Genomic DNA, 24,601 nt, shown 5'->3' with positions numbered 1-24,601 from the left:
ACTGTTACAACAAGACCACACCACCACCAACCACAGACTGATAGTATTTATGAAAATGACATTCATTTAAATCCGATAGCGTCGATATTGCCTTAAGCGAAATCAATTTTAATAACTGTTATTTATTGATTTAAATGGCTTTACCACCATTGTGTACAAATATACAGTAGAAGAAACTATCCGTTAAAACTAAACATTAATAAAATATTACAAATATAATTATAAGTATATGATAGATATCCATTGTTGAAAATTTTAAACGGATTTTACTTTGATCTATTACTTTTTCTATATTATGAAACCGAAGAAATAATCATCCAAAGAGATGACTTTGTTTGTTTTGAATTTATCTTAACGTTAAGCATTTATGTACATGCTAATAAAAGTTGGGTCTGAAATTAGCAAGTTCTGTAAAACTTAAAATATTTATTAACATATCCAAAAATAGATAGTATTGAGTCTTCTTGTAAGAATAAATTTCTTAGAACAATAATTAAACTGAGTGCGTATATATTACTTATACATTTTACTTATTAGGTGCTACCAAGTAAACCTAGCATTTCTATAACCCCGCAGGATTGAATGAGGTGCGAGATTGCAATCCCTAGTTTTACCTTAGGAGTTATCATACCAATCAGTTACAGTCTGATATGTGTCACGAATGTCATGTAATAAGATTCCTTTATTATCGAGAATAGACAAGATAATTTTAGCGCCTTAAGGTATTTATTACGAAACATGAAGTTAAAACACCCCAGGCGGTAGAGCCTTACAAACGTCTTGTTTATTACTAACCACATTAACAACGCTTAAATTTATCTGAATTTCCTTTTATCCATAATAAAAAGAAATTAAGGTTTGATTGTTTAGTATCCTTGTTGACTAAATTCAATAGCATAAGTTTATGTGAAATGTTACGGGCTATTTATGTTTAAATTATTAAAATTTACTTATATTAATATAAATTTTCAGACCGATACAATTTAATTTTTTCCTACCCAACAGACACTAATAGTAGAATTACAATCAATACATTAGTTGGTCATAAATAATCGTAACAGACGGGTACCAGAAAATTTCATCTTAATATATAAAACTAAGTCGGGTTTGTTCGAACACTTATAACTCGAGAACAGCTGAACCCATTTATTTTTTGGTTTTTGATTTGTTGTATTTTTTGTGTGTGTTAACATAATAATATCACTTAGTAATATAACATACATGTAACAAACATGCACAACAAATAACTTCATTAATGTCACAATACGAATAACAAAAAAAATGTGATAGTGAAATATCATAATATATAGAAGCAATGATCGTCATTAAGAAAATAATATTAAAACTCTGAATAAGTTAAACCGAGGATGCAGCTTGTTTATTGACGCATTATTGTTATTTAATACTCTTACACTTGCAAGACGGTTCTTGCCTGTTTAACGATCGCTATTAACATACGCACCATACAAATAAATAGCGCAATATCGATCTATCGATAACATGTGTCGTCTTTCTTACGGTTTATAATTTAGTTACCAATTTAAAAATGAGAGTAAAGCTGTCACGTTTGAGTTATTCGATAAAAATATCGATAAAAAGGTCGACCAATGTAAACATTTGTAAACAAAATACAATACTAACTAGTGCAGTGCTCTAACTGTGAATAATAATGGCAATAAACGAAGCCAAGGATGCGTCTTGTTTATCTGCGCTCTATTCAATGACTCACCCGCTTGATACAACGTTGTACGATTCATTTGATTTGGAAAATACACGCGTATGAATATCACTGCGTTGTAGTATAATGTGCACCCAGCAAGTTTGTCCCTATATCACTTTTTAGAAGTTATCTACATTAATACTAGTTTTTTTATGCTTAGTTTCGTATTTTTCATCATACCTACACTGCACCGTGTTCCGATGCTGTGGCTACATGCTCATTGTTTTGTATTATGAGTTCAGGGAGATTTTTAGTCATTATTTTAATATCAATAACATTTTCTTGATCAAAGGCTATTTTTTTTCTTAAAAGAATACTCCATTTTTTGGACTTTCTTATTGACTCAAGTTAAATACCAAATCTAAAGGAATTTTTCTAATGCAATTATGTAATAAACGTAAAACACATTATAAGAAAATCGATGTATCCGTTTTTTTATAACGGAAAATTTAAAAGTAATGTACTTAAAAGCCGTAATTTCGTGTAAGTGTTGTGGAATCGATAAGCGAAGCGTACGTAATACCCAAGAGGCGCAATACTGAAAAGAACACGAGGCAATGTTAGGCATGCCTCGTCGTGAACGTGCTGACTTACGTCATTGTATGAATGAAAATATTTTAATGTATGTGTATCTACTACAATACCGTACATTGTGTTATCAGTCCATCACTGATCTACATTTTTTGTTTTGCGTTGTTTTTAATGAATAGTTCTCATAATGAATTGTTGCGCTCATTTACGCAATAGTTCCGTTCTTCGTTTTGATAACGGCGGGAAAACAGTTCGTTTGATTGAAAACCGGAACAGTTAATTAATCTTAAACAAATGAAAAATGAGAAAACAGCAACAATCAACTTGATTAATTCTAAATAAAATTAATAATACACTAACTAACTAAAAATATATGACGGTTATTTTATCAATAAAAACTGTTATATAAACTACACTGTCCGAAATAATCCTCGTCAAATATTAGGTCAGTAAACTGGCCTTAATTCTGTTCTCTTGCGACCTTGGAGACATCTTTTGGACATTTGTGACACCATATTCCACAGATTGTATACGTTTAGTGTTCCCTCCGGCGAAATTCCCTTTCTTATTTGCCGTTATGAAAATGATAAACGTGCTAAGAGTTTTTAATATTAGCTATTATTTTTTTTTTTATTGTTATTTAAATAATAAAAACAGTAGGTACAGGGTTATGTTTATATAATGCAAATATTTATTTTCTAAATGATTTTAGTAACATAATTATTGTTTGTTCTGAGTTTATGACAATGAAGACAATCGTTTTTTTTTTTTTAATTTTAATTAATGCTGAAATATCAAATATCAAAATAGAAACAAGTATTATACGCTTATTAGGCTTATATTTTATTATTTAATATATCTCAAATCCTTTAGAGTGTCTTTCGCTACCTATTTCCTTTACTATGTAGTTACATACCTACTCGTAAAATTCAAAAGTACTTCATCAAAGACAAAAAAGCAGTTTTATTTACAGCCCAGTGTGTTCCGCATCTAAATCCGACCAAATGAAAGAAAAAAAAAATGAAAATAGTGTCTTCTTTCATGCATATTTCGTTTGTAGCTATTAGTTTGACGAAAGTTGCCAAGTTACAAGCATCAAGACGAATTCAAACACACGAATTTCAATTAAGATTACCTGGAAACTGACGTTGAGGACTCAGCACTAAAAATATACTGCGTATCGAATTTAACTCCTACAGTTTATTTGTGACTTCAGCATAACTTACATACTTATCAAATGCGCTTAAAAATAAAATACTTTCTTGAATAAATCTCAATGTTTTAATATCTTTGTACAGCAATTATTCTAAAAGCCACTACTTTACTTTAGAAACGAAATTCTCTTAAAACTGGAAATATGAAGTAGTACCTATATCGTTGGCAGTCCTAATCCGCAATAAATGTATTGCACAGCAGTACTTTAGATAACAAACAATCTCCGCCCGCAGAAGCAAATACTCTAATGCTAGACCACAAATCCTACATGTACAACATGATATCTTACACCGCTGCTATGGTTAAATGGAGTGTGTAACCAGAGACAGATTGCGGTGATGAAACCTCTTGTCCGACGCGAGCGATATAGATAGATTAGTTAAGTAACTTGGATTCCTGCCAACCATCATCAATATACTGTAAAAGAAAAAAAATGTTGGAATAAAAACAAAATAGTCGAAACAAAACCAAGAATCCGTGATTCCTTGTACAAAGATCTGCACTGCAGTTTAATTTTCTAACATTGTGGTTGAAATGGCTAAATGTAATACAGATATATGTTTACTTTTATTCTACTCTTTGTCTCTGTTTCTACGTTTGAATTAGAAATAAGAATACGTACGGATTTAATTCTGGATTTAAAATGTGAAATGTATTTTTCGAGCAATTAATCATAATAGTTAAATCATTTATTTTCTATTTTGTAACAATTAATGTATTTTAATATTTTTTGTAGATTTTTAATTCAATTACTATCTCCATAAAATATGGTAAGGTATGACAACCCTTAATTTATACAAAGAAGTAAGACAAGATTAAGTTTCTTTTATCATAATCCTTTTTTGATAATATATTGATATCTCTTAACTTAAACTATATTTTATTGTCTTCGAATAAAAATTCAAAAAAATATGGAAGGCAAGGCAGTTGTCAGTGGGTACTTAGAGAAATTTGTTACGAAAAGAACATGGTAAACATTTTTCTCGTAACGTAATAGTAATGATATCCAGTGACAAAAAATCTCAGTGTGATCATTTATTATATATATTTCATTCCTACGACCATCTATGAAAATAAATGTTACCGAACTGTATTTCAGCATCATTAGATCATAAGGCTTGGCCCGCAGGATGTAGGGCAATAGAGGAATGTAGTGGACTTCCGATTTTTCTCTTTGTCACGGTCTGATAACGAGAAAGGTTCACTAAAACGTTTCTCGGATCGCCACGAGACCATTTTTTTCTTCCCAGGATATGACGCAACGCGATCTTTTTATTTCGACCAATTTGCTTGACTGAGATAACTATTTATGTTTTCCTTTACGCTACGTAAAGATTTTATTGTCAAAATGAAATATAAAGATTTATCTTATTCAAATAAGATGATTTCGGAACTCCGATAAAAAACGAAGGCATATTGATTCAAAATAGTATTTAGAAGTTAAATAAGGCGAGGCATGCTTTTTGCTTTCAATTACAATTGTAGACAGTTCTTGTGTACCTACTCGAAGTTTCTATCAAAAAGGTTTGCGTTAAAATTACTATTTTATTTTTCACGTCGCTACAACAGGTGCTCTTTTATAAAAGGCGCGAAACTATTCGAGTGCTCTCTAAAAATAGACTCTGAAAGGAAAACCTCAAATTGAGCATTTGAACAAGATGAAATGAAAAAAGTGGCACGAGAAAATCGTTCATATATTATGAGTGATTACTACGATTACGACGACTACTATTCATCATATTATATCATATATTTATTAAGCCATAAAATGACCCTCTGCGTTCGAGTTGTTGCCTGATTTGTGCTAAATAATTACTGTAAACTGAATGATGTAAATTAATTAATATTATTAATACGTTTTGAAATGACATGTACTTTTCAAACAACAATATTGCTGATATCATATTGATGAGCAAAGAAGATTTATCTATTCATTGCAGATGAAGAGCCGTTTTCACAATAGTCCTGCAAAACGGAACGCGGATAACTAAATAACAAGTCTTTCGATTGGACGTTATTACCGCTCTTCTTGAGCACATTTAAACGAGAATTTGAAACGAGGGTTTATTCAATTTTAAAATGTATCATAGCATACACATGTACATAAACGTATACATTACTAAAAATAAAAAGAGAAAAAATGCTTTCTTCATTTTGTTAGTTGTTTTAACTAATTGAAATAAATTAAACCATAATACAAAGTTTCCATTAACACGGACTATTCAAAAATTTAGGTTAGTTTATAATTAAAAAAAATATATGTTGGGCTGTCTTTGTTGTAACCCACTTTTAAAAAATAGGTCGAAAGTTTAAACCGAATCTTATTTGGATTTTCTAGGCTTCTAGAACGATAACACTTACTCATTGAGTAATGGTACTTTTATATGTTTATAAGAGATAAAATTTCACTGGAACTGCTACTAAAATTAAAGTATTTTCAGTTTAAAATCCTTCATTTTGTGTAAATAATATGAAGGATGAAATTTACACGTAAATCGTGAGTAACATTTTTATAGCGTTGTAGGAAAAATGGTATGATTGTGCGTCGTCCACGATGCTGATATAAATCTTATTTACGTTATTGTACTAAATACCATGTACCATGTATAATAAACGGGTTTACGGTCATTAAAATCATTCTTATTTAAAACTAGCTAAGCTAACAGACGCTGTCCTTTCGTGCGAACTGACAACGACGACACTTAAAATAATGGTTTCGTTTTCTGAAATTTTACACTTTATGTACAATTTGTTGACATTGGATTTCGAAAGAACTTTCTATTAAGTATTAGATTACTTAAAAATAGCCTGATTGGTCCAGTTGTTCTCGAGTTTCGTGTTTTGCAACACATTAAGCGATTAATTTTGATTTATATAAAAGGTAGCAGACATAGTAAAACCGAAACACTAGGTATCTGTTCAGCGTCTAGGGTAAAAGCCGGATAGTTGCCTCGGACGGATACATGCCCCGGTTTTTAATACACTATGTTAGGAATATAAGTTGTGTTAGCGCTTTACTACAATAAGTAGTGACCCCCCACAGGCCTTAGTGCGATGTAAGCCATCGGAATAGGCGCACGTGTTTTGTCCGTGTGAGCAAATATCTTCCGTGGTGAAACTTTGACGGGCGTTATACTTATATTGGTAAGTAATTTTTATTGAATATTTTTATTACTGATCGTGGTTTCAGTCAACTTTTTGTTTGTTCGCATGCATTAGAGTTTAAATTACATTGTTTGTTATGTTTTATTGCAAAATAATTTTTATTTATTTTGCAAATGTAAAGGGTAAGTATCCGCATCAAAAAGGATAGTCGCCCTACTTACTTTCGCGGATAGTTGCCCCTAGAGAAACTAAACATTTTTTAACAAGTAAAGACGAATTTCATTTTTTTGTTGTTTTTTCGAATTTACTGTGACTCTAACTTGTTGTAATTAAAATAAATATCTACTCAACTGTTTTATATATTTATTCTAGATAAGCAAAATACCTCGTAAATATAAGCGAAAACCAGGCGTGGTGCCACGCAACATCAACTGGACAGAAGATACCTTAAAACTTGCCTTGGAAGAATTGAGAGAAAAAAAAAAGGTATCAATGAAATTTCTCGAACATACGGAATATCCTCTCGAACCTTAAGAAGACGCTACGAAACAAGTCACCAGCAACTACTAACTCAAGGTATATTTTCGATTCAAAGGTGTATGCCCTGTAGTATAAATACAAAATTCTATCTACACACCTTCATAGCTGACGCAATTGTATTTTTTGTCACTTCTAGGAAAATATCCTGTTCTTGGCTTCGAAAATGAAAAAAAACTGGTAGCTCATATATTGAAGCTCGGAGACGCCGGTTTACCTCCTGACAGAATTGTGATTCGTCAATTAACTTATCAGTTTGCCGAAAAGTTGAAATTAAAGCACAGCTTTAACAATGAGAATAAAATGGCTGGACCGCAATGGCTAAAAAGCTTTCTTGAAAGAAATCCTGAAATAGCTTTGAGACAAGCTGAGGGCTTATCAATTGAAAGAGCGAAGGGTCACAACAGAACAGAAGTTGCAAATTTTTTCAAACTCTTAATAACTACTTTAACTGAGAATAATTTGCTAAAGAAAATATATTCAGTCCAAAAATGCTTAAAGGAAAAGCCACCGTAGGACTCCTAATCAAAAGAAGCAAGGACAAAAAATCGATAAGAGACACTCAAAAGATATTAAAAGTCAAAAATGATAATTTAATAGTAAATACGAATAAAAAAGTTTCTGCTAAAAAAAATTGATAATTATTGCGTAGAATGTTATGAGAATTACAATTTAACGGAATCAAAGTCAGATTGGGTTCTATGTGATACATGTCAGATGTGGTTGCATGAAACATGCACCACATTCAAGAACTATTGTCAAAGATGTGGAAAGTTGGAAACCTTAGCTGCTGGCAAAAATTAAATTTAACACCAAAGTTAATTACTAAATTATTATATATTTAAGATAAATGCTAATATTTCATAATAACGTACATAACTTTAAGTTTGAATAATATTTTTATAATTAAAATCATTAAAAATGAAAACTATTTAATATTGTTATTATTTCACATTATACTTGATAAAAGATCTCAGTAAATTATAAGGACTGTTAAATAAATAATAAAGACTAATTTAATTGATATAAATTTGTTTCTATCTAAAATAAAAATTTTACCGAGGCTACTATCCCCGCACGAGGCAAGTATCCCTCGAAGCATTTTCCACGCTAGGCTACTATCCGCCATAGTAGGCAACTATCCCTTTTCTGAGAGGTGAAATAAAACAATATTTATTCAAAACCATTGTTAATTATGTACACAAAAATAGGCTATTATAGAAGATAAAAGGCCTATGTTTTGAGATACATACTAAATAATTTTCAGCAAGTTCATATTTTTAAAAAATTAAGCTTTTTCGAAAAGTGGGGCAACTATCCGGCTTTTACCCTATGGAAAATCTCATAATGTTCACCGACAGTGAGGCGACTCGGAGGAAATGAAATCACCTTTAATGCATCTATAGTGCGAATGTAAACTCGTTCTAACTCCGGGGGTCCATTTATTGAGGTTTTGTTTAGTAAGCTTGTAGCTATGATAAATTGCCATATAATTTTATTCATTGGGAACTTGAATGCGGATTGTGTTTTAATTTATACTCCAACAATAAATTATTTAACTTTTGAACATGATTTGATTGTTTTCAATTTATGCATGAATTATTTTGCGAAGCGTAGAGAATTCGAAAATATCGTTTTTACACGTGTAATATAATTTTTACTCACAAAATCTTTACAACGACTCGATAACAAAATGTCAAAGTTAGAGCGAGATTAAACAATGAAATTGTATTTTTTAAATAAAATGGAAACCCTATCTAGGACGCAATAAATTCAGATTACGAACCAAGGCTTGCAGTCAAGTGCTAAGTCTCATTTCGATTGGACGTCAGTAGACTTTCTTTTTTATTGGCTAGCTCTAATTTATATTCATCCAATTTCCATTGCCTAGACAAGATTCTATGACACAGTAGCACCATTTTGGAATTCATTTTTTTTAGGAACTTGAACTTTTATTCTTTTTAAATCAAAGCTATACGGAAAAAGCCGATTTTCACCGTACGACGAAAAATATAAATACTTATGTGTACACTGATAAATTGATGGATGTCAAATTTAAATACAAATTTGATATCCTACAATTTTTACGATAAAATTATAAAAGCATTTTTAACTTTAATCTTTTAAATACAGGTCATAATAAAATTATTATTTATTACAGTCAAACAAATACAACAATGTAATCTTTAAACTAGCTTTAGAAGCATTATCTTTTAAATATACCCCAAACTTAAAGGCAAAACACGAAAACCAAGCACACGTTTCTAAAAAAAACATCAAAATATTCAAACTTACTCGATTGTATTAATTAAGGGTCGTGAGCATCTTCCTTGTTACGACCTTAGATGAATTTCCAACGACCGACAAATAAAAACCCCTGTTTGACTTTCATACACATTTTGTATACATAACACATACTGTGTATTTATAGAAATATTGTGTAAAACCTATGGTATATTTTACTTACAAACATAAATAAAACCGTTTTATAAAACCATTCAACTGCAGATTTTCCAGCCTGCAGAGTTAAAATATTATTGGGTCCTTTATCAACGCAAATAGGACACAAAACAACGATTGTCAGAATTTTTGTCTGTTCGTCTGGGCGTTTGTGCACGCAAATCTCAGAAACGACTTATCCGATTTAGATGTGGTTTTTACTAATATATTTTGGCAAGGTTAGATTAACATTTAGTGTTTGTTTGATGTCACCATTTCATAAATAAAAAAGTTATGCTAATTTAAAGAATCACGTTGAACATATAAAGTCACTATTCCACGCGGACGAAGTCGCGAGCACAGTTAGTATAATAATACATTTGTAAAATAATAAATCAAAAATGTTTTGGAAGCCTAATTGAATGAAGAAATTTTTTATTTTGAATTATGAACATAAAGTAAAAAATTTAATTAAATTAGCCCTTATACGCTAAAATCATTACATTGAAATTGTTTAATTCTAAAATAGAAATTTGATAGTAGTGATTCGGTTTATATTTTAAACCTACCTTCCATTTTGTGGATGGGGTGATGACGCCCTCTCGCCCTGTACGAGGAACAGTGAACCCCTGTCCGCATCGAGTAGTATTGATACGTTTTGAAGTATTTTGTGGCAGAGAAAACGAACCTCCAACTCGTTGCAGATATCTTTAACCTATGACAAATATAATAAATTTTGTTAATAACCAATACAAATATCGCGTTAAGTGGGCAATAGAATTTTCGATAATCAACTGAAATTAATAATACTGATTAAGATTCCGTTTGTTAAAACACATTTAAGAATTTTTAATTCTTGTAAAAATAATTTAACTTAGTCACTATAAATATAAAATTGTATTATATTTTGGCATTTTTAACTTATTTTTTTACGTTTAATATATTTTCATGACTGACGACTATAGTTCTGAATCATACATATATATAGCTACATTGCTATATATATATATATATATATATATATATATATATATATATATAGCTAGATACAAAAATTTGTACCGTCTAGAACTGACTTCCATACAAGCATCTGATATGTGTGATAGTTGTCTGGAGCCCAAGAGACAGCGAAAGTTAGAGTTTATGAAAATTTCAGCTACAATTGCTCCCAGTAAAGTAGCTAAAGCAGAAATTTCAAGTTTATTTAAATAATACTAATTCTCACCTTTAATGAAATTTTATAAATATTAGATTCAATAACAAAAAATATAATACACTTTGTCTGTTTTCGACCATTAGGTTTTTGTAGAATTACCGTATAATAAATTATTATCAGTCACAGTTGAGCAATTGTTTAGAAGTAAAGGGAATGTAAGAATTAAATGTAAATAGTTTAATATCATTCCCTTCTGAGTTACTCATCACTAAGTTATTCAGATAATTATCATAGCTAATTTTTTCGGATCCATGCCGACATCATGATGAATGAAGACTTGTTACTCAGATTCTATTTTCCGTGATATGTAGACACTTAAAATTTTCACAACACATGTTTTAACTATTACCACTCTCAATGACTTCTTCTGTAATCTGAAATCGTACTTGGCTATTTTTATATATTTTTCCGGCATCTTACCAAGTTTTTACACTTTTTTTTTAATTTAGAACAATTTTTATTTTATCATTTGAATTTCGATATTATTTATGGCAAAAAAAAAATACTTTAATGACCTTGAAAACTAAAGGAATTTTGCTGATTACTAAAATATAGTTTCCGCCGTAATTTCAAAGGCGTTACGTCAAGTAATATGAGTACAACATAGTATATAGACGAGTTGATGGTGTATATAAGGTAAATAATTGTGGTAATTGTATTATCGTTTTAGTGATTCCCGACTAGAAAAAAAGTCAGGCTCAGCCAGATCATGTATGTGGACCGGATCAGGATAGAACGAGGCATGCCAGATCTGGCAAGCTCTATCAGGTCTGGTCCAGGCAAGGATAGCCTGATGTAAAATATAATTAGTTATATGGTAAGACTTACTGGATCAGGATCAGGTCTGGTCCAGATAAGGATAGCCCGGTGTAAAATATAATCAAGTATGGTAAAGCATAACTGCATCAGGACTAGGTCTAGTCCAGATCAGGATAGCCCGATGTAAAATTTAATCAAGTATGGTAAGGCAGCAGTATAGAATACTTATGTATATTTTTTATTTTATTATTTGTTATGCATTTTTTATATTATATGTAATCAAAACTAATCGAAAAATAGCTCTTATAATTAATGGATATTCTACATAAAAATAAATTAGTTTACAAATATTAAATCCTATTTGGGGTTATCTCAAATATACGTTTAATAAAATTTACAGTCTATTCTTATAATACGAGTTTAAATATTAAAAAAAAAAAAAAAATGGCAAAAATAAAACATCTTAATTAAGGGAAATGAACCTGAATCGCGCTATTGATGTTTTTAAGCGAACTCAGTATATACAGGGGTATCAGGACAGTCTAGCAGTGAGTCCATTTCTACACAATGGAGCAGTCGTAAGTAGTAGGAAGAAGTTAATTAGTAATTAATTAATAGAAGTTAATAAATAAAATTTAATTAATAGTAACAATTAATTGATGATATAAAAATAAATAAAAATAATTGATATTTAAAGCAAAAACAAAAAATAATACATTGGAAATATCAATTCACTCTTTTTTATTAAACATTTTTTTCAAAAATATTACATTCGTGTTTCAATATTATATACATTCGTGTTTTTTAAAAGGTCCGGACCGAACCGGCTGATCAGAATGAGATGAGATTTACTGATCTGGACCCGATCCGGACAAATCTTCTGCGTTACATACCTTATCCGATTCAGATCGGGCATACCCAGTCCGGTCCTTGTAAGGAACACGAAAAAATTTTTACACGGGTTGTTGTGAACTGTAAACTTGCTATTTTAAGAAATATTCCTTGAAAAAAAAAAACATACCGAAGTTACCCAAAGGGATGCAAAATGATACGACAAATACGACGAGTTAAATATGATGTGAACCTATAACTATTACTTACTGTTATCAACTTGTGTTGTCAAGTTTTTTTTTACCGTTTGTGGAAGAAGAACGAATGACTTGTATTTTTTTCTTTATGTATGTATTTTAATTTTTCCTTAGATTATTAGCTAGGATTAGCTAAGAAATGCACCTATATCGTATGCATTAGTATTTTGAGTGGAAGTTAAATTAAAAAATGAAAGCAAAATGAAGAATTGAAGTAAAAAAAATATGTGGTGTCATGGGACACCAGGTAGGAACGAAGTTCCTTCGGATAGTATAGAAGCAACACAATTTGAAAAAAAAAATGTTGAACTTTATATACATATATTTTCTAGTTCTTGATTTTTTTTTATTTTGTTGATTGGTTTTTAATTAAGTACATAAAAGTATTTAGGAAATTTAGTATTTTAGACATTACAGTAAACTAAAATAAATAAAACAAAATAATAATAATAATAATAATTCAAACTATTAAGTGAAATAAAAATACATGTCTTTATTTATTTTTGTCGACAGTATAAAATTACACAAATAATTACTCTGGTTTCCCTTCAAAACGTACGTGCGTACATAAAAAATTAAAAAAAAGTTTACTAGTACTACTATTTTAGTTTTACAAACGTCATATTATACATTCGTTTGACTGATATTACGTCACTTCCGTTATATATTTTTCTTACGGTTTAGTATCACATTTTTTTCAGTTCGGTCGCCCAGCCAAATCTTAAGGCTGCCGTAAGGAACTTCGTTCCAATATAGTTATAAATAATAGGTATATGAACAATATAAAATAAATCAATCGACATATTTAAATTTTATTTCTTCGAAAGGTGCTAGGGGAGTAATATATGTTTTAGCACGTTTTAATTTCAAAATCGACCCATAAATGTTCAAGCTGCATTTTTTTGTACGAAAGAAATTAAAAGTGTGATAGTGATGCAAATATAATGAAAAATTTTGCAAGACTGCGCAAAACGAAAGCACGAAAAGTTAATATTTTTAAGGGAAAACTTAGAAACTTCTTATATTCATTCACTATTCACATATAAATGTTACCCACACACACTGCAAGAATTTCATAACTAAGTATAAAGTTACAAAAACACTGCGCTCTTCGTCTGCATTTTCATTTAATGTAGTAACAAAATTAAGTGGTTGATTTCCGAACTAATTTCCTCCCTTACTGACAAGAATTACATAACGTTAATTTTGTATGCAAATAATAAATTGAAGAATTTCATATTTATTGAAACAATATTTTGATACGAAGTAAATTATTTATAATATTTTCCTTTTACCCATGTCCGTATATTTAAACAATACTAGTGGTCGTCCGGTGGTCGAAATTCGGCCATAATTAATGTAATGTTGTCAAAGACTATACTTCTAAAATAAAGGATATGCATGTTGTGTGTCAAAAACATGGTAGTGTGTGTAACGTATTTTTTTATTGATTTAATGTACCTATTTATAAGTGTGCGAAGTTTTATACTCCTCCGTCCGCGCAATTTTCGTAAAAGGAATATAAAGTTTTTGCTTCACGTATTATTATACTTATAGATAACACACTTTGATACTGTATTCTTCGAACCTAAAATTGTCTTAATTTGTTATAATACTACGGCATTTGTATGCTGCCTGTAAGTGTTTTTGTTTCTTCTAATTTTACATATTTCTGATATTCATGAAATTCAGTTGCGCAATAAATTTATATAAAATTAACAAAAAATGGACTGGAAGCATGAAATTCATCTTTAATTACCTAAGATAATAGTTATCGAAAGGATGGCAAATAAAATTGAGGTTATAAAGAAATAATTTAGCGCAGCGGTCAAGAAATTTGGCTGTTAACAATTTTGGGTCGATGATCGATTTCCGCAAATGTTTGTATAGACCCCAAAGATATTTGTCGTAGCCGAGTCCTTTGGGTTAATATTGTGCATGTTTCTAAATATCTGACAGATACATATTTATCACCATGTGTCTCCACCCTTTTTGCAGAAGGCCGTTGATTATAAGACAGTGGATAATATTACTTCGACTTTATTACAAAGTATTGTTGCTTTGCTTTTGCACACAAAATTAAAGATATTTTGTAAATAAGTCTTGAACATTATCGTAATATTTTACACGTTCCCTGAAGGTGCATATCGAAGTAATCTCGCTTATATATCAACGATGTTTTCGTGTCTGTATTTGGATAGGTCTAATCGTTTTTTTCGATTAATAATTTAAAGTAAAGCTATCATAATTTAGACTTCACCACGACAGCGGCTAACATTTGTTTAATCCAAGATAGCAATTTATCCCAGTCTTGATTGATACACGAAATGATTAATAAAATCGAAAATTCAGGTCGAACGTGACCATTTTCATAACTTCTACCACGATTTGGGAAATTGGTTTTTATTCCGTTTACAGTAAAGGTCAAAACCGCTCGCTTACTATTGACATTTTTTGAATATCCTGCGAAGTAATTAGGCGTAAGGTTTGAAGGACAGAATTTTTTTTTACATTACAGGCAGTTAATATCTCATGGTCAATAAGTAATTTTTCAGATCTTCTTTAATTGCGAACTACATATAAATAATGGAATAAAACTTTTATTCGTTTATTACCTAGTTGTGTGTATTTACAACTAGGTAATAAACGAATAATTAATTAATGTATATTAATAAATTTAACACTTTTTATTTATGTACTGTGTGGCTACGGTCTAAAGAATATAGCCACCCCCTCTCTTCCCGTGGGTGTCGTAAGAGGCGACTAAGGGATAACATAGTTCCGCTACCACCTTGGAACTTGAAAAGCCGACCGATGGCGGGATAACCATCCAACTGCTGGCTTTGAAATATACAGGCCGAAGACGGGCAGCAGCGTCTTCGGTGTGACAAAGCCAGCCCTGCGGTCACCAACCCGCCTGCCCAGCGTGGTGACTATGGGCAAAACACATGAGTTCACGTTATTTTTGGCGTAAACTTGTGGAGGCCTATGTCCAGTAGTGGACTGTAAAGGCTGTAATGATGATGATGAATAAATTTAAAATTAATTACGGTTAGGTATTTTGCTTATATTATGGGTATTTCCTTAATAAAGTGGCGACTTACGTAAAAATAGTATATACAATTTGACTTGTCAAATTTCAACCATCAATTCTTTCACAGTAATATAATAAGTAGTTAAGAATGCGAAAGATTTTTCAAAAAAAATATGACAATAAGTTATAAAATATCCCAATAGCGCTTTGAGAGCTAGAATGTATATAAATTTATTATACTTATACACAAACATTTGCAAAAAACAAACATTAAAAAACGTATAGCTACGCTCATAAAATCTCAAGTGATATGTACAGATTTGATGCGTAAATACGAAATGTTTTAAAATTTAAAGAAAAAACTATATCACACGCTTACTTATCTACGAAACACTGGAACGAAATTAACAAAACAGTGCCGTTTTTTAACCGACTTCCAAAAAAGGAGGAGGTTCTCAATTAGACTGTATTTTTTTTATGTATGTTACATCAGAACTTTTGACCGGGTAGACCGATTTCGACTATTTTTTTTTTTAAATCGAAAGGTGGTGTGTGTCAATTGGTCCCATTTAAATTTATTTGAGATCTAACAACTACTTTTCGAGTTATATCTAATAATGCGTTTTTACTTGACGCTTTCTTCGTCGACCTACGTTGTTATTATACCGCATAACTTTCTACTGGATATATCGATTTGAATAATTCTTTTTTTGTTAAAAAGGGGATATCCCTAGTACCATGATAAGGAAACCAGGATCTGATGATGGAATCCCAGAGAAATCTCTCTCGAGGGAAACTCTCCGGTGTACCGATTTTGATAATTTTTAATTTAATGAAAAGCTGATGTTCATCATGTGGTCACATTTAAATTTTATCGAGATCTGATAACTACTTTTTGAGTAATCTTTGATAACGCGTAGTTACTTGTTACTTGACTATTTTTTCGTTGATCTACGTTGTATTACTTGTCGATGTAATTGAAGTCGGTTTTTTTTCGTTTCTCTGCAAACACAATTATTATAGTGTACATGTACGAAAAATAAAGAATAATATCTTAATTTTTCAAAAATGTTTGCTTCGCGTTCAAAATTTATGCCACTCGTGATTCATAATTTTGACTCGAAATGAGTTAAATAATAGCAAATAAACTTATTTATAAGTTAGCTTAAATATTTTTTTATCAAAGGAACAGAATTTTCACACATCTGTGGTATTGTGGAGGTGGAAAGTTTATCATAACACTAAATATAGATAGATCAAGTCAAAATTAAACATTTTGAAAATAGCATTTGCTTTAAAAAAGAATTCGGAACGAGGTTGTTTAAACAGAAATTATGTTTACAGCCATCTAACACACGTCTAAACGTCAATTAAACGGATACAAAAGGCGAACGTGAAGAAACATTGGCTTCTTTATCGTAGTAACATTTTATCAATATTTTGCATTATTTATTATAAACAGCGCTAACCTTTAACATATGTTACGACTACGGAAAAGAGGCTCATCGTAGTGTTGAATCGTGTGCACATAACATTATTTGTGCTAACACATTATTATACATAAATATATGCATAATTATTTGTATGAATGAGTTTCCGCAGTGAACTTTATTTATGGCATTAATTCATACATATATAATCTCGCACACGTACCTACATATGTGAAATTATAGTTGACTAATTCACGTTAATTATGTGCTGGTACTGATTTTAGAAATTTCTGAAGTTTATGATTCATTAGATGTGGTGAACCAAATTTAGGGGCACAAATCTGTGCAAGAGTTATTTTACTTTCGTAAATTCAATATCGTACTATGAAAAATATGAAACAATAGCATACGTAATTGTCAATCGCTGATATGTATGTATATGTTTTGTAATTCAGTTTTAAAAATCTTAATATTTTTAGTTTAAGACGATTCCTTTTATACCTACCCTACTTTACAATACTTTGTATCTTACTAGTTACTACTACACATATTATATATACATATAACATATAAAAACTCGTGCAATAATTTTGATTTATACTTACCAAGATATTAAGATGCACTATGCAAGACTTTTGACCTTTACATATATTAGTATGTTAAGTGGGCTTAATGTAATGAATACAAAACGTGTGTTTTATTTTTCTGTCTAGTACAACTTCATTTTTATGTAATATATACATAGTAATAATAATAAGCTTTTTTATTTAACATTACGAGTAACGGACTCTGTGATTGATATTGTCTCGCCATCTTTTCTTTAATTTTATCCAGTAATGTTTGCACACCACACATGCACATTTGGACATACATTTTTTTTTATCTGAAATTCAATTAGGGCAAGAAAAAATCAAATTTGGCGCATTTTCATTGTGAATGGTAGAATTTATTTGTTTTTAATATGGCACACATTATCTGTCAGATTGTTTGGATGGTAAGTTTGGCAGCTCTGTCAAATGTTGTTACTACTTGCATTCGACCCGACTTCACTTCATCACAGAATTTTAAGCTATTTATGATTATGCAGTAATGTTTGTTTTACAGCTAATAATCGTATTTTATGGTAATCTTCTTGCACTTTCTGCCACAACACGTGTTATATTGCAAAGAAATATTTCTTACACAGGTTTAGATACGATTTTCGAAATTATTTTGTCGCGAGTGACTTTCTTCATACGTCTGTTGCTTGCTACACCGGAACTGGAATTCATAACTGGAAGAACTTTTCATAACAATCTTTTTTTTTTCTTCTCTAGTACGATTTTTCTAAAACAATCCTTTTCGCTATAATTATAAAAATCTACTGTGAATTCAACGAATATTTGTTCTAGTTTGAATCTGATAACGGTGTTTGTTAGCAAACTAAAAAAAAAACCCGATTTCAATTACATCGACACGTAATACAACGTAAGAAGACGAAAAAAATTAACAAACGCACTAGTCGTCACTACGATTTTCGAGGGTACTTCTTTTTTGAAGTCGGTTAAAAACAATTGTTATTTTTAATACCTTTTAGGTAACTATATAACGAATTCCGAGGACGTCGCAAATAAAATAACAAATATATAAAACTAAATTAACGCGTTAAGAAATTCATGGAGCGTATAAAGTTTGTTCGACCCGAAATAACCCTCTTTAAAAATTCCCACACCGTTACGAACGAGATGTTAACACAATTTCGTGCAGTATTTCGAGTTCGGGTAGCGTACTATGAGATAAGTCGGATGTTAGTTCCAAGTGGACGAATGTGTTTACTACTATATATAATTAGTAGTAAGAACATTTATACATTTGACTAGCCCGTTGGCGCAGTTTGTAGTGACCCTGCTTTCTGCTCCGAGGGTTGTGGGTTCGATTCCCACCCCGAGTCTGGGTGTAATATAAATATTTATTTATATATTTATATATGTATTATTTATAAGTATGTTTATCGGAAAAAAAAAATATGTAGCTATATACCAGTCGGCTGTTACCTATAACACAAGCATTAAGTTGCTTACTTTAGGAACAGACGACCGTGTGTTATGTGTAAATATTTATTAATATTTATTAATATAACTGAATCCAGATAAATTAAAAATTCTGAATAGGGAATACAACGAGTTATACCTACGCTATAAATACGAGTTTGAACAATTTGTACAAAGATGAAGATTTTCATTTCGAGACATAAAAAAGGAATTTATCTTAGAATAACCAGCCAGGCCTCTGGGCCAGTTCCGATTCCGAAAAAATTAATGACTTGTTATAAATCTATACAAATAAATAAAAGTGTCTGTTGGTAATATTAAAATAACCGCTTTTTAATAAATGCATATGGATGTACACACGGTACATATGCCAAAATAACATTTTTTTTTACAATTTTTGTCTGTCTGTCTGTCTGTTCCGGCTGATCTCTGAAACGGCTGGACCGATTTTGACGGGACTATCACTGGCAGATAGCTAATGTAGTAAGGAGTAACTTAGGCTACTTTTATTGAAGTAATTTATTTCTATTATATCTCTGCGAACTTAACAATATCTTTTTTGTTAAAACCAACGACACGCGGACGAAGTCGCGGGCACAGCTAGTAATATGTAACTAAGTACTTGTTAAAAGGTAGTCAAAAGATTTACTATCTCCTCTATCAATTATTAGGAGGATTATGATGTTTAGTTTTCACACATGTTTTAAAAATTCGATGTTTCTACCTATTCGGGTAGCAAAAAAAATAGACAAAACACTGTGGCCGACAGTCGGTTTGATAGCTTTTTGTAATAAGATCCGTTGGCACCCTCTGTTTTGTTAGGTTACGGAAATCTAAAAATAACCAAGTGTTAACACAATTATAGCTCTACGTAGAACCGTTTCGGTTAGAAACACATCGAGTATTGAACAGTCGTCAAATTTGTTGACGTTTGCGGATACGGTGTGTATGTTACTATGCGTCAAAGCTTTTTATATGCCCAGACAGAACCTCTATTTCTCACGTTACTCCTTGACATTTTCAAAATTCAACGTTTTTTTTTTAAGTTAACTAGGTCGGCAAAAAAGCGTACGGCTCACCTGATGGGAAGCAATTACCGTAGCTTATAGACTCCTGCAATACCAGATGCATCGCAAGCGCGTTGCCGACCCCATCCCCAATCCCTCCTAGGAGCTCTGGTCACCTTAGTCACCAGCAGGAACACAATACTGCTTGAAAACAGTATCATTTAGCTGTGGTCTTCTGTAAGGTCGAGCGAGGTACTTCCCCAGTCGGGCTGCTCCATATTTTGAGCAGGAAATTTTCTGCTGTGCCCTACCTCAGTTTCTAATGAAATACCTAAAAAGTCATAAATAAAATGTCAATATATATTTGGTAGGAAATTATATTGAAGCAAAGCTTATAGGAAGCCGTCTTTATTGAAAACTAACGCCTACACTTATCATAAATCTATCTACAATCACTTACGAAGTGTAAGGATGAATCAGCCAGTTAAAATGTTATTTTGTAAATGTAGGTAACCTCGTTGTGTCTTCCTAATGCAAAAAAAAAAAAAACATTTTAACACACACAAGTCTTCAACCTCGTTATTTATATAACTGTGTGTGTGTATGACGAGTGTTAACGCAAAAGTTATGGCAACTGGCAGCAGTGACAGAGATCGCTGGCTCGATCCTAGCTACAGAAAGTTTTGTGTAAAACAGATAATGATGTTTGACGTGGCACAGAAGTTTGTTTTTGTGATATTTATGGATCCCTCAACAAAAGATCTCATCCTATTAAGAGTTGGGCTTGTTGTCTTCGTTTTGAATATATGTAACAAATATGTATGATTTGCAACATTCACAAATGCTTTTGGATTTTAAACGCAGAAACAAAAACACTGCGTGTTGCTCATTATACCACAACGTCTGGTGCATTATGTATGAAAAGTTCTGTGCCGAGCTTCTAAGTTTTAATCACTGCTAGCTTTTCTTTCATTTGTGCATATAAATTAGATGATAAGAGTTTTATAAGAGGAAACAAGTAAATTCAAACAAAATGCCTGTTAATATTTTTTGCTCAAATTTCCTGCTCAAATTATGGAGTAGCCCAACTAGTCTTTCGACGTAGTACCTCGACCTTACAGAAGATCACAGCTAAATAATACCGTTTTTAAGCAATGTTGTGTTCCTGTTGATGAGTAAGGTGATCAGAGCCTGGGGAAATTGGGTATAGAGTCGGCAACGCAAACGTTTTATAAGCAACGCATTTACCACCAGTTGAAGCCGTATGCTTGTTTGCCGACCAAGTTATATAAATAAAAAATTGCGATTTGTAATTTACTAAAATTATTAATGATTGAATTATTATGCATTGTATATACACACATGTATTTATAGAGATACACAGATGTATTTATAGAGATAACTCAAAAAGTACTTGCCAGGTCTCGATTACATTTAAATGGGACCCCATAAAAAGCACCACCTTTCGATTAAAAAAAGAATCGTCGAAATCGGTCCGCCCAATAAAAAAATCCGAGTAAACGTTCTGATAAATCTATTCATTTACCATAATACCTTACAAATAAAGCAAATTTTTAAATATTCTTAACCATAATTATATACCTACGTCGTGACATTAACGGTAGTATTAACAACTTTTAATATCACGAGGATAATAATTTTAGCCACATATGTATCATTACAATAATTTTCAAAATTTAGCACGAGCCGTCCCCAGAGCGTTCGAGAGAATGCATTTACACATCTAAAGCGATAATTTATTGGAAAGAAACCGATTCAAATTGTATACAACATTAAGAGGAAAGGGTACCGAAGAGACTTTTCAAAAATAGGTATTTGAATAAAATGTTTCTGTCGCGCTGCATGCCGCTACCGCGCCCCGCGCCATCTCCGCCCCGTTTTTTCTATGTGTGACTGTCGTGTTGTTAGTGTGCGTGCGCCGGCTATTCAGCTATTAATTGTTGACGATATTTTAGTATTCGCATCTTTCGTTTGTGATTGACTACGAGTACATATAGCGCATAGTGCTATTTTTCTGAATTTGGCTTGTTTTATTGAATTTGTTCTGCATCGTATTGCTGTGACTCGGCTCACTATTATTATAATTATATATATATTAATTAACATATAATTGCGGCGATATAACAATGGTTAAAAATAATATTATAAATAAAAAAAAAACAAGAAAAGCCGCCTGCGTGAAGAACAACTATTAGAAAGTCAATTGAAAAAGCTGGAACAAGATAAAAATTCAATAGTTACACAAAGATAGCTAAATAAATTACACCAATTTCAAACATTATGTACTGTACTCTTACAAAATTCATGAAGGCGACTTTTTCAATTATTATTTTATTTATGTTTTTTTAGTTAGGCAAATTACGTAATCGATTGAATTTTTTTAAAGAGTGGTTGATTAACATGACATAACATAACAATACACTTTATTGAACACCAACAGAAAATAATAATAGGTATCAGATTGATTTTTAACCGACTTCCAAAAAAGGAGGAGGTTCTTAATTCGATTGTATTTTTCTTTTTTTTTTGTATATTTGTTACTTCAGAACTTTTGACTGGGTGGACCGAGTTCGACTTGTACGCAAAGGAAAAAAAGCCGACTTCAATTACATCGACATGTAATACAACAAAGGTAGACGAAAATATAGTCAAGTAAATACGCGTTATTAAAGATTACTCAAAAATTTGTTATCAGATCTCGATGAAATTTAAATATGACTACACGATAAACATCAGCTTTCGATTAAATTAAAAATCATCAAAATCGGTACACCTAGTAAAAAGTTATGCGGTATAATACAACGTAGGTCGACGAAAATAGTCAAGTAAAAACGTATTATTTATATTACTCGAAAAGTTGTTGTTAGATCTCAAATAAACTCAAGTGAGACCAAATGACACACACCACCTTTCGATTAAAAAAAAATTTGTAGAAATCGGTCCACTCAGTCAAAAGTTCTGAAGTAACATACATAAAAAATACAGTTAAATTGAGAGCTTCCTCCTTTTTTGGAAGTGGGTTAAAAATAGAAACCGATTTTACACGTCTATAAAATTCCTAAGTCGACAAGCTTGAACAGTGGAAGATTTAGTATAAACGAAAGAGGAGTGAGAGGGAAATTCAAGAAGTAAGCTTTCCTCAGAACGAAAACTGCGTTCATTGGAATCACTAAGAAACTTAAATCGTCGTTTTAGATAAGCAGGTACAACAGGATTAAAAAGAATAGAGTAAAGTAAGTTGAGAATATACGTATTCCCGAAGTAGGGAATTGGGTGCCACTCAGGGCGTAACTACTGCCGTATCAGCCGTATCAATGATACGGGGCCCCCTATTTACAGGGCCCCTAAGGTGTGCAAGCAAAAATTAGTAAAATGCTATCCACAATGTCACTTAATCTTGTGCTTCCTGGAAAAAAGAATAAAAAAACTGTCATAGATACCTATAGAGTTTTAACTTCAGAAATGACTGAAGTCTGAAAAGCAGTCCCCTTTTATCCGAGTCAAGCGTGCGCCCAATTGTTGATAACATTCTGTATCGTTTATTTCGGGATTCAGTTAATCATTATGAACAATGAATTAATCTTTTTTATATAAGAATGGGGCACACAAGCAGACGAAGCCATCTGATTTATAACGGCTACCGTCGCCCATGGCCTTTAGAGAAAAGATGTAGACACTAGACGCTTTAAAACCCCCAAATTCTAGCAAGGTCATTCCACACTTTGAATGTACGCGGAAACATTGCGCACGAAGCTCGCACATTGGTTGCAAACCACTGGTGGATACAATTAGCACCACTAGACTTCTTGACATCGAAATAATGTAGAACACGACAAACGACACTGCTCATAGTGCACATTACGCATCGCATGTTCGCACCGTGGAATGCTCGGTGGTGCTTTTCCCTCATCGTCAAGAGTTGAATTCGACGCAAAAAGAGTGCAAAGAATTTCGCTTACTTTTTCGCATAATATGCCAGAGAGCCTTCAGGTTCGCGCAATGATGGAAGTGTAGACTAAAGAAAGTTACCTTCGACAGCTTTTGTAAGAAACAAAAGGCATGGGTTCCATTTGGAAAGCCCAATAGTCTCTCGCCAATTCTGCTGTGTTTGAACTTTGCCCTAGTGATTTACTACCTGTAAGACCCGGAGGCAGCGTTGAATCTCTTCTTCAGGTTATGCGCCTGTGAATCCCCCATATAGATGCGGAAGATTCATAGGAATTCACTAATAGTATTGGCCTCACAGGCTGAAGCGAACGATCCCCCGCATCTATTGCTGCAGGTCAAGGCTAATAACTCTCCAGCTTGGAACTACAAGCTCTTTAAATTAGCTTAAAATCCGAAATTCAAAACATTCATTCCATTAAAGAAATCATGGAATTATTACTGATAAAATTCAATAGCCTTGCATCCAATTTTCCGGAGGTATTAACTTGATGTTTTTCAAAACTAAAACTGATAAAAAATTA

The 24,601-nt window shown here is 31.8% G+C and overlaps 1 protein-coding gene across 1 annotated transcript in view; it reads right to left on the bottom strand.

Moving 5' to 3' along the window:
- The window catches only part of LOC123660645 (dual 3',5'-cyclic-AMP and -GMP phosphodiesterase 11-like), a 92,687-nt gene that overhangs the window by 44,293 nt on the left and 23,793 nt on the right, over positions 1-24,601 (bottom strand). The window contains exon 5 of the mRNA XM_045595700.1: positions 10,117-10,262. Coding sequence (XP_045451656.1) covers positions 10,117-10,262 — 146 coding nt within the window. The remainder of the gene's footprint in view (positions 1-10,116; positions 10,263-24,601) is intronic.

The sequence above is a fragment of the Melitaea cinxia genome, chromosome 15, assembly GCF_905220565.1.
Source record: "Melitaea cinxia chromosome 15, ilMelCinx1.1, whole genome shotgun sequence".
Lineage (NCBI taxonomy): Eukaryota > Metazoa > Arthropoda > Insecta > Lepidoptera > Nymphalidae > Melitaea > Melitaea cinxia.
The sequence above is the reverse complement of the archived record's forward strand: the minus strand, read 5'-3'. Positions and strand labels throughout refer to the sequence as shown.